Source organism: Drosophila yakuba, chromosome 3L (genome assembly GCF_016746365.2).
Source record: "Drosophila yakuba strain Tai18E2 chromosome 3L, Prin_Dyak_Tai18E2_2.1, whole genome shotgun sequence".
NCBI classification, from domain to species: domain Eukaryota; kingdom Metazoa; phylum Arthropoda; class Insecta; order Diptera; family Drosophilidae; genus Drosophila; species Drosophila yakuba.
In genome coordinates this window covers 16788612-16800511 of record NC_052529.2, presented here as the reverse complement: position 1 = coordinate 16800511, position 11900 = coordinate 16788612, and the positions used below count along the sequence as shown (strand labels likewise).

General features: G+C 46.4%; 1 protein-coding gene across 2 annotated transcripts; it reads right to left on the bottom strand.

Moving 5' to 3' along the window:
• Positions 1-66: 66 nt before the first annotated feature.
• LOC6534340 (proline-rich extensin-like protein EPR1) lies at positions 67-5250 on the bottom strand. Of its 2 annotated transcripts, XM_039374107.2 has the most exons (4): positions 5025-5250; positions 2718-2786; positions 545-2657; positions 67-511 (listed from the first exon to the last, which is right to left on the bottom strand). In XM_039374107.2, the coding sequence occupies exons 1-4, from the start codon at positions 5025-5027 to the stop codon at positions 450-452; spliced, it is 2247 nt and encodes a 748-aa protein (XP_039230041.1). In that variant the 5' UTR covers positions 5028-5250; the 3' UTR covers positions 67-449. The 2 variants fall into 2 exon arrangements, with proteins under 2 accessions (XP_039230041.1, XP_039230040.1); XM_039374106.2 differs by having other exon boundaries at positions 67-2657.
• Between the last annotated feature and the right edge of the window lie 6650 nt (positions 5251-11900).

The window sequence follows — 11900 nt, the reverse complement described above, 5'->3', positions numbered from 1 at the left end:
AGGACCGCAAGTGATTTCCGCTTGCCAAAAACAGAAGAAAATGCTTGTAAATATTCGAAAAACTTATTTTATTGTTCAGGTTTCAGCGATCCGAATTAAAAGTTTATTTAATCGTAATATAGAGCTATATAGTCTTGAGCTGGCGCCCGTCACAGACGACGGCCGCCCATCGATCGTATAGTAGTGGTAGAACATAGCAAGAGTTGGATAGACTGTTAGCTGTACAATTGGGGCACTCATTTACAATGATCCCTAGCTGTATGAGTATGCGATTCATTAATTACAAAAATAAAATAAAAACAAACAATTGTCGTCCATGCAGGCGCACCAGTGGCGCCCTCTAGCACCGCTGGCGCCGGATCGTGTAAAGTTAGACTGTACGAGAATTGACTAGATCAATCTAGCCCTAGACGAAGGCCCTATCCCTAATCACATCTGGATCTCTAGATCTAGAAGTTGAAGGGGATGCTGGGCACGGGGTACTGGTAGCCCTGGTGCTTGGTGGGTGCGGGTGGGACGTACACTGTGGTGCGCTGAGTCGGGGGTGGCACGTACACGGTGGTGCGCACGGTTGGTGGTGGCACGTACACGGTGGTCCTACGGGTGGGTGGGGGAGGAGGACGGGTGGTGCGCACGACAACGGGGGGCAGGTAGGTGGTTGGGGGCCTAGTTGGGGGACGGGTGGGTGGTGGAGGAGGGCGGGTGGTGCGCACAGTTGGGGGTGGCAGATAGGTGGTTGGTGGGCGGGTTGGTGGCCTGGTAGGAGGCAGAGTTGGACGAGGAGTGGTGCGAACGGTGGTGCGCACGGTGACTGGGGGCAGAGGCTTGTTGGTGGGTGGCAAGTAAGTAGGAGCCGGAGTCGTCAGACGACGAGTGGTGGGTGGGTAGGTTGGTGGACGAGTTGGTGGTGGTGTGGCACGAGTGGTGCGCACAACGGGGGGCAGGTAGGTGGTTGGGGGCTTAGTTGGGGGACGAGTGGGTGGTGGAGGAGGACGGGTGGTGCGCACAGTTGGGGGTGGCAGATAGGTGGTTGGTGGGCGGGTTGGTGGCCTCGTGGGTGGCAGAGTTGGGCGGGGAGTGGTGCGAATGGTGGTGCGCACGGTGACTGGGGGCAGTGGCTTGTTTGTGGGTGGCAAGTAAGTAGGAGCCGGGGTCGTCAGACGACGAGTGGTGGGTGGGTAGGTTGGTGGACGAGTTGGTGGACGAGTTGGTGGTGGGGTGGCACGAGTGGTGCGCACAACGGGGGGCAGGTAGGTGGTTGGGGGCTTAGTTGGGGGACGAGTGGGTGGTGGAGGAGGACGGGTGGTGCGCACAGTTGGGGGTGGCAGGTAGGTGGTTGGTGGGCGGGTTGGTGGCCTGGTAGGAGGCAGAGTTGGACGAGGAGTGGTGCGAACGGTGGTGCGCACGGTGACTGGGGGCAGTGGCTTGTTGGTGGGTGGCAAGTAAGTGGGTCCCGGGGTGGTCAGACGACGAGTGGTGGGTGCGTAGGTTGGTGGACGGGTTGGAGGACGAGTTGGTGGTGGGGTGGCACGAGTGGTGCGCACGACAACGGGGGGCAAGTAGGTGGTTGGGGGCTTGGTTGGAGGCCTGGTAGGAGGAGGAGTGGGACGAGGAGTGGTACGAACGGTGGTGCGCACGGTGACCGGTGGCAGTGGCTTGTTGGTGGGTGGCAGGTAAGTAGGAGCCGGAGTCGTCAGACGACGAGTGGTGGGTGGGTAGGTTGGTGGACGAGTTGGTGGCGGTGTTGGACGACGAGTGGTCACAACAACGGGAGGCAGGTAGGTGGTTGGTGGCCTAGTTGGTGGCCTGGTAGGAGGAGGAGTTGGACGAGGAGTGGTGCGAACGGTGGTGCGCACGGTGACCGGTGGCAGTGGCTTGTTGGTGGGTGGCAGGTAAGTAGGAGCCGGAGTCGTCAGACGACGAGTGGTGGGTGGGTAGGTTGGTGGACGAGTTGGTGGCGGTGTTGGACGACGAGTGGTCACAACAACGGGAGGCAGGTAGGTGGTTGGTGGCCTAGTTGGTGGCCTGGTAGGAGGAGGAGTTGGACGAGGAGTGGTGCGAACGGTGGTGCGCACGGTGACCGGTGGCAGCGGCTTGTTGGTGGGTGGCAGGTAAGTAGGAGCCGGAGTCGTCAGGCGACGAGTGGTGGGTGCGTAGGTTGGTGGACGAGTTGGTGGTGGTGTTGGACGACGAGTAGTCACTGGTGGCGGTGGCTTGTTGGTGGGTGGCAAGTAGGTTGCTGGAGGACGAGTGGTTGGGGGCCTAGTTGGTGGCCTCGTTGGGGCAGGAGTCCTTGGTGGTGGTGGTGGAGGAGGCAGACGGGTGGTCACTGGTGGCAGTGGCTTGTTGGTGGGTGGCAGGTAAGTTGCTGGAGGACGGGTGGTTGGGGGCCTAGTTGGTGGCCTCGTTGGGGCAGGAGTCCTTGGTGGTGGTGGTGGAGGAGGCAGACGGGTGGTCACTGGTGGCAGTGGCTTGTTGGTGGGCGGCAGGTAGGTTGCTGGAGGACGAGTGGTTGGTGGCCTCGTGGGAGGGCGCGTTGGTGGCCGAGTAGGAGGGCGCGTTGGCGGCCTTGTGGGCGGCTGGGTGGTGCGAACGGGCAGATCGAACGGCACCTCGGGCGAGGGGTAGAAGTAACCCTCGGCGGCACGAATTTTGCGCTGGAAGAGGTGGCCTATGAGTATCCTGCTATCGGGAATTCGGCAGATGTCTGGACTTACCTCATGGGTATCGGCCGATGCGGTGGCCACTGCCACAACGCAAAGCGCCAAGACAAACAGTGCACTTCTCTGTGGGGAAGGAACGAAGAATACAGTCAGGTTAGTGATGCTACATATTGATGGAGTTCGGTGGTGTCGCCGTACAGAGGTGCTCAGACTAACGACTTGCTCTAACAACCTGATTGAGACTAATTGATCGCCTTCTAGGCTAATCGCCTATTCACGCTCCGTGGCAACTTGGCCCGGGTCGGAGGAGGCAAGGCAACTCTGCTGGCCTGCGGGTCAAAGCTGTGGTAAAGTTCAGCCAACGAACGGCAGAGCTGTGTGTCGGTGAATCGATTTACCATAATGCATTGAAAATCACCCGAAATGCTGGCGCAGACATTCAACTTTGACGGGCATTAGCATCTCTAGGTCGGTCCCCTCCCCCGGAGCTATGTAAATATCGCAGATTGGCGCGATTGATACATAATGCCCATGCAAATGCGGTGCGACACAAGAGATGTGTGAGCTCAATGGGGACCCGAGGAAGTAGCCCCTGAATTATGGCTTCCGACGATGCTGTCAGCGGGTTTATTTGCATTTGTCGCTGGAGTTTCGGCAAGGTCATTGCTAGTTAATGAAAGTGCTCGTCGATGGCCGCAGATGGCCAGTGTCGATGAGCTCAATTAATTGGCTGATGGAGAATTTTCGGGGGCTATAAAAATAGCCGATTATGAAAGAAACCGGCCCGGATCCGGGCCCCAAGCTCCAGACCAGTTCTAGCCATGATTATATAATAATCAGCCAAGACAGCCAGGCCATAAAACTAGTGAGAAAACGCAAAATTAGCATACGCATCTGGCATAAAAAGAATAGTAAGCACCGGCTGTCATTTATAACCAAATCTGTTAGATTTTAGCCCATACCTCCAAACCCGACTGGGTCCAGTTTCATTTTTGGTTGCTGATTGTTTGCTAATTTCAAAAATATTTGATCTTTGTATGTAAATGATTTTCAATAATTTATGCTAATGAACCTGAACTTTTTGCTGTTCTAACTTGTTTTAAATATCGCATCAGCCGCAATTAGGCGTTGGAATTCGAAAACCAAATCGGGTTTTACTTATGGCGGGTGGTGCCTAAAGGTTAGAAAGTGAAAGGACCTGGAGAGACAATCGCAGAGGCAGAGCGATTCCCTTGACTGTTCAGTATGCTAATTGGCAGCTAATTAATCTGATTCACGCCGCATCGAGGGCAGAGCCCCAATGCCAAGACTTTGGGGCAATTAAATTTGTCCAAAACTGTGGGAGATTTGGGTGAATTAAAGTCTGGGGAAAAGATCAGCGGGGCCCTTCAGCAAATGAAATCTTCTTGGGCAACAATGTCGGTGATTAATGGACGTCTGTTCAATGGCAACGTTAAGAATCTAACTTAAGGCAACATTTTTATGGCTATTTACCTAAATACGCCAATCGCAAATTGCGACTAGCAAATGTCAGAAGCAAAAGCGAAAATTATGGAAAAAAAAACAAGTTTTAATTTCATCTTCAGCCATGTCAATGCTGACATAGAAACTGCAGCCACATGGCAGAGTGCACATGCAGCTGGTCCATCCTAATGACTTAATACGCAAATTGCGGATCGCGCCAAGGCGATTTGCTCCGTGGGCGGCCTACAAGGCGTATGCGTAACATTGCACTCGATGCCACTTGCTCAATTTCTACATGGCTTAAATGTCAACCGCCAGCTGGTCAACTCTTAACTCGAGATGATAGCCCGGGTCCAGAGCTGGACCCTCGACAAAATGTGAAATGCAAATAGGTGGCGATTGGCGTTTGAATTGGAACTGCAGTCGCCGTTGGCAATTTATTTGCTATTTCTTCTTGTTTGCGATGCTCTGGCGTGCACAGAGAAAAATCGGAAGCAAGTTGCCAACTCTAATAATCTCCCTATAAAGAATCCCTATATCCCTAGATAACTGATACATTTTTTTAACACAAGTAATGTTTCATTTTGTAATTATAACTGTTACTTTGTCAAAATTTGAAGTTTGAAATTAAAAATCATTGACGATTCGCCTACAGGATGTCACATTTGGGTTTAGAATATTTTCTACAAATCACAAGCTCAAACTATGAAACGTTAAAACTCCCTTAATTCGTTGGTCTAACAAAACTGATACTCTTTATCTTCGTCTGCACTGCTTTTCCTTTGCGAAATGTCTTGTTTGTCTTCACACCGAGGGACACTTGTTTCGTTATTTTGCACTTTGCACACGATCATTGTTCGTTTTGGGTTAGATTGGGTTGGAACTGGGTTCGGTTACCATGGTGTACACTTTTGGACTGCTACAAGCGGCAGTTGTGGTAATCCCGGGTGCGTAGGTAATCCTAAGCGGTGTGCGTGGATAATCCTTGAGGACGGTACAGTGAGGATCGGAAAGGAGAAGACGCGACCGATCGTATCAAATTCAATGGACGATTGAATTTGATCGATGCCAAGCTAAGTTGGTTTAACTTCTAGGTCGAGTGTGGAATACCAACTAAAGCATCAAAACTTGTAGATTTTCTATATATACTCGGACCCAGCATCTGCCCACTTGGGCAGCGGCGTCGGCAGAGGCATCTTCACCTGGGCGACAGCTGTTAACACACGGCCAAAAGCCGAAATCGAAAGCGTTTTGGCCAGATGAAGATGAGCCGAACGCGAAGCCTCTGCCTCTGTCGCTGTCGACTGCGACGCCGACAGCTGAATGCTGAATGCTGACCAGAAAGCCAACCAGTCTCGGATGTTTGATGTTTGTGAGTTAACAGCCAGATAACATGGCTAAGACAAAAAGGCAGCCAAATTGGGGCCCAGCAATTATGGCAGAAGAGCAACCAAGACAACTAAGACAACTAAGGCAGACGCACTACCAACCATCCACCAACGCCTGCTCTTGTTGGCATTTCTATTTAGCCAACTCCGATGGCTGGCAAATATGCTCGCACTTTTGGCAGAAGTCTGCGCCGAGTGTTAAACACGTTGTCGTGCAGCGTTTAATTTGGTAAATGGGTCCGAGCCACTGAATTTCATCAATTGGTGGTGAGACAAGCTGGCTCGCTTGGCGATCGAGAGCCAAGTCAAGGCTCCCATCGAAGCTTGCCAAGGCAAATAAGGCCGAGAAGATCAGGCGTTGGCTAATGGCAATTACCCCTCCGAGCAGGCCTAAATGCAGTTGGAGTCGAAGTTGGAGTCGCAGTTGGAGTCGCAGTTGGAGTCGGCCGATTGAACATGAACCGGTTGACTTGGCCAAAAATGCGTCTGCCCGGGGGTCAGCAGATGGCAGCTGGAGTTGAATGTTAAGGTAGGCTCAGCTCATCTCTGACTCCGCGTCAGTCGACTGACCTTTAAACGCACACTCGACGATCTCGATGATCAGTGATCAGAGAACACTGATCAGTGCTGCATTCTTCGAGCGACTCCCAAACTGGTTTCGGCATCGGCTTTGTCATCGCCTGCATTTCGCCACTTTAATAACTAGAATTTATTTATTATTCGCAAGCAGTCACGTCTAGATTTTAATGAACCAATCTGAGTGACACCCACTGGCCACGCGAAGTCATGAGCCAGCCCAAAATAGAAATGACTTTGAACTCTTTCGGCCCAAAGGTGCGTGGTCACTGGGTAGTCAGGGTCTAGAAAAAACGGCGGCGGAACACCCGGAGGAAGTGCAGCCAAACGGAAGTCACCCCGGCGGCCATCAGACGGCACTTAGAGCCACATTAATTCTTGGCTTTTATTGCATAATTGCTGGCTAACTATTCGGGTCATAACTTGCTTCGCACATCCCCGCAAAGGCAATGACACTTGGCGACGACGACGACTGCTGACATTTCAAATTTGTCATTGCGGATAACTGAAGTGTTGTGACTGAATTGTTTTTATTATTTGGTTTCAGTTGGCTAGAGGAAAAGCCTATTTTTGTCACCTCATCCGACATTGCAACAGACGATTATTCAACGTCTTCCACGCCGAGGAGTTGGTAATTTGCTGCCTTAAAATTTAAACTTAACTGAAGGACGTTGGCAGTTGTCTAACCAAACAAGTCCGTGGCATGAGCCTGTTCTAAACCGCATTCTAGACAGGTTGCTATTCGGATAATTCAGAAATAAATGTGTTAATCTAGGGGAGTTTCAGCTCTCGTATGTGAATTGTTATGAGTCTTTGTCTTCGGGCGCGGAAATCATAATATCTAGTTATTCATTATGTTTTATCAGCGTGGAGATCTCGTCTTGGCGCTATTTCCGAATGGTGCTACAGACATTATCTTGTATTAATGGTATTTTTAGTCATCAGGAACAGAGCGATAAACAAGGTAAGCAAATATTAAATCATAAAACTAACTACAAATTTTTCTGGTACACCCAAAACCAATTCTAACAAGCAACCATCCTTTCAAATTTTCGTACATGAAGCATCAACCAACTTTTAAAGTACAGTAAAAAAAACGACTTAATAATACATTTGTTTAATACAAATCTTGTTGGAACTGCTAAGAAGATTCATTGGCTTCACAAATGCCCAGACGTTTGTTATTAAAGACTTGTACCCATTCAGGTAGACAATTAATATTACTTATCTAATCCTAGAGCAAATTAAATACCCTCACGCACCGGCCATTAAAATTGAAATCAAGTCTCTTGGCCAGCAACACGAAAAATTCAACCACAAATCGTCTAATAAAAAGTGTTTGCCGAAGAACTGAAAACCGAGAAGAATATGTCGCCACTGAATATTCATAAGAAGGCCGATGACTCTCTACGCACCCAGAAGATTCACGCTTCTTTGAATGGATAAAGACGCTGCTCAAAGTGCGTGGATATTCAAATTTCGCGGATCTGCTCTTCGAGGGAATCATATAAATTTCCGAGTCAAATGTCACGTCACCTGCGTCAGCGGTTGGAGGAGAACGGTCCGCCGAAAGATTGTTAATAGTGCTTATGATTTATGCAAATTTGGACCAATACATAACGCGAATATCTCTGGTAAATTCTACATGGCTTCGCACAAGGCGGACTATATTGTTTTCTGCTTAAGATTTATTCTTATGTAAATCCGCCATCTAAACAGACGCCCAACCCGACTAACTAGTTTGCTTTTTTGTGCTCAGCTTTGAATTTGGCTTGGAGTTCTGGTCTAGGAAGTGGAATTACCTAAGGTTTTATAAAAGGTTCGAACTGGATTTGACGCCATAACAACCTTGAAATGGAAAGTCTTAGTAAGAAATAATTTTAGCCAAATTTTAGAATTTTTTTAAACCCCAAGGCAATGAAAATATAGTGTGTAAACTATATAATATATCATTTAAAATAAGGGAATTAAAATTCATTTATTAGTTGAAAAGTCTTGATTAAAATTAAATGAAGTGCCATAAATTCTTTTTTAATAATTCTTTTATATATATACAATTCTTTAATTGTACCCTTAAGTATATACAACGAAAAACACAATTATTTAGTATAAAAGTGAACTATATTGGGGTTTTTTCGCCCTTAAATAAAAGCCATATTTCATTCATTGACTCAATTAATCAGCCTGACACAATGTATTCGAATATCGATTAAGTCTTTTAACCATATCTGATGGGCTGAATGCAAATAAATAAAGTCGACTTATCGACCACTGATCTGTGAAACATTCACCTTAAATTGATTTAGATCGGCAAGAAGACCTAATTAATTCTTTCAACAAGTTGTCGCTCTCCTTTGTTTAAACAATAAAAAGTACAGTTAGAGGAACACAAAACAGAAATCCCGACCGTAAATTTATGAATATGATTGGGCAAAATGTAAAATGTTTGCGATGCGAGTGAATAATTGTTAACAGTCTCGGTCGCCAAATCGCATAAACAACTTGCTAACGGCATTTAGTTAATGGATATTCCAAGTCTGTGAATGCGATGAACAAATGACGTTTGATATTCATTTAAAAACTGTTAAATTTACTTGAAACAAAAAGCTGCAAATTAAAAGCGGTGCGGCGAGAGAAAAAACCAAAAAAACGTGTTTTCCCCCTGCGAAAGACCCAGAAACAACAAAAATATTAATAAGCCTTATCAAGGACACTGGCAGGCGAGCGTTAACCAGTTTTGGCCAGCAATTTATGGGCCACAATTGCGGGCCATTGCCATTGGAATCCTTGCCGCACTACTTGAAACACCCAGTCAATTTTTGGGAACCGCCGAGGGTCACCGCGCTGGGAACTGTGGGACGAACAGGTAGCCAGCATCCATGAGAACCGGTTACACAGAATCTGAGCTGCGTCCATTACATAACCGAGTGACCCTTGAAAGTTTAACCAACTCGCCAACTGGCCTTTTAAAGCGAAAGTGTGCGGCTTAACCAGAATTTTACAAGACCTCCGGACCGCTATCATCAATCAGGCCAGGATCGAATTGAGCCTATTGTTCACTTAAGGCGACACCCCGTCTCGAGCTCAAGTTCAGCTGAAGACCCCATGCTTCGTGGGTCACAAAAAACGGAAGGTGCTCGAAATGGAACTTGGGGTGATGGCTCACATCGAGACCTGAATAATGGCCATCTCGAGAGTGCACTTCACCCCTTCACCTCTCTGCCCATCTCGGCTGCCAAATTAGCCCACTTGGGCCTGTGATACACCGCCTCTGGCAATCGCACACAAACACTCATCACGTCACTCCTCTCGGCGGAGGCGCAAATATTTTGGAGTGCAAATAAAACAGAAACTAGAGCACTCCGAGTCACACGCGTCGAGTCAGCCACAAGGCTGTTTAGGAGCGAAATTAAATTCAAAATTAAATATACACAAAAGAGATAAATATAATGTATGAATTGGAGCTACAGATCAGGCTTAAGGCATCGACGTGGATGTGTAAATTCTACACGGACTGCCCAAATACGAACAACGAGCCAAAAATTAAACTTGAATAAAATTCATTTGTTTCGGGTCGGGATCAGGCCAACTGGTTATATCGCCTCATTTCAATAGCCAACTGGTCCGTCCCAGTACATAATATATTGCCATTTACTTATTGCCGTCTTGTAGGCAGACCACTTTTGACAGCGTCGATTCTAGGCCCGAAAAGCCAAATTAAAAGGCAGACATGCAAATTGGCCAGTCTTTTATTTCTCATCGAGCACACCCTTTGATTTACAGGCTAATTAATCAGATCGCTCAGACAAAATATATATTTTTTATTAAAATATTTAAATATTAATTTTTCTTGCCTGGCGAATTGATGATGTATGCTCTTAAATAATATTTAACAAATAATATGTAAATTGTTTTTCATTTTAATGGTAAAATAAGTTTTATAGGAATATATTCTTGCATTCTTAATAGCAGTTAAAACAGGAAGCCAAATGGGATTATTAAAATATTAATTAAAACTAATTTATTAAATACAAAGCCTGAACTAAAGGGTATTTCCCCTTAGACTCTTCGCACAACTGTGTATTTAATTTTGATTTAAAGAAGCTCATAAGACATCACACATATATCCCATACATATATTTAATATTTATGCAAGTCCAGCCGATCGGTGGCATGAGAAGTGTCCGATCGTAATGGCAGCCACGAACACCATTCTGCACTTGTAAAGCCACGAAAAGGCCACATAATTTCCACCCGGCCATAAATTTTGACTGTTGCTTTTATGATTTGTTGACCTGGGTCCAAGACCACACATTTATCCACGGAGCTGTGGGAGCTTCCCGCTGTCTTCCGCATTTCGGGGCCTTGACTTGGACACGCAGTGGACGACCACGACCAACCTTCGAGGGGAGCCCTTAATCCTGCCGTATCCTTACATGTCTCGTGGCATTAACTCGACTTGACATCGCATTTCGGGCGATTAGCACCAACTTAATTGGATTATGCAATCCAAAGACGTCAATCAGTTGGAAGTCCCCCGTCCAATCCCCGCACTCGGTGGCATCTTCTCGTCTCGAAGGTTAGATGGACCAGTTTTCTAATGAATTTCAGATAGAGTTCGGCTCGGACTAGAGCCACAATGAACGCCTAAGTATTTATTAGCTTTAATTTGAATTTTCATATAAAATAAAAACGCGGACAAAACTCGTTGAGGTGCTGCTGCTTCTTCTGCACGGCGATACATTTAGACATTGATGCTTCTATACGAAAACATAAAACGACACACAAAACAACACCGCCAAACAAAATCAAGTTCACCTCGAGTGTATCAAATTTGTATAAAATTCATCAGTTAGCGAATACGTCAGCTGGTAATACAAGATCTAAACTTTGTGGTTAGCGTATGTATGTACGTGTGTGTGTGTATCTGTGTGTGGGCATTATGCAAAGCAGAGGAAGAAGACCAAGTCCAACTTATACCTTATAAAGAGATATATTTGTACCTGTTGAGCTCGGATCGGATCGATTAGCATTTTAGTGGCTGGCTGGCCTAATGATACTCCACCATGGGAGCCACCTCAATGCAGTTCTGCGTGGCTAAACTATATTTTTATGTGGAATCGATTAACTCGAGCCATACATCACACGCTTGTTCCATCCATTCGATATGCTCCACTCAAGGCCCCCCTCGGCGATCCGAACAAGAGTTGGAATCAGTTTAGAAGTGGCCAAAACATCGCCTGATTGACCACTTAATAGGCCAACTTCGCACTTCTTCAGCGCTATTAATGTATCAGCCAAGAATGTATCACATTATACGAAAATTGGTCAGTAATTGTTCAATTTTCCTTTTCATAGCTCCATAAATCTTTAACTCTCAATACTTGTTGGTAGTAAATGCGCTGGGATGGCATTGAACAGATAACGCATTTTACAGCCAGAGCATAGAGGTCTAGTTATGAGTTTGTATGACCTTTTCAAAGTTAACAATAATAAATGTTGTGACACCGAACTAAAGAAGAACAGAACTGTTACTCAAGAATTAGCTATAGTTCAATATTTATCTAATTATTATTTTACACGTTTTGAAATGGCTTCTTAATGTTGTTTTAAATAGACTATAAAATCGTACAAGCATACAATTCCTTCATGTTTTATATTTATAATAAACCCGAAGCTGCAGTATAAACCCATTGTTAAACCAGAAGAATCCTACGCAGTTTCGTTCAGAATAACGGTTCGCAATCGATTAATAATTTACTGGATTCGCAAGCTTTCGATTTCGTTGGCGCTTGCGTCAGATAACTTG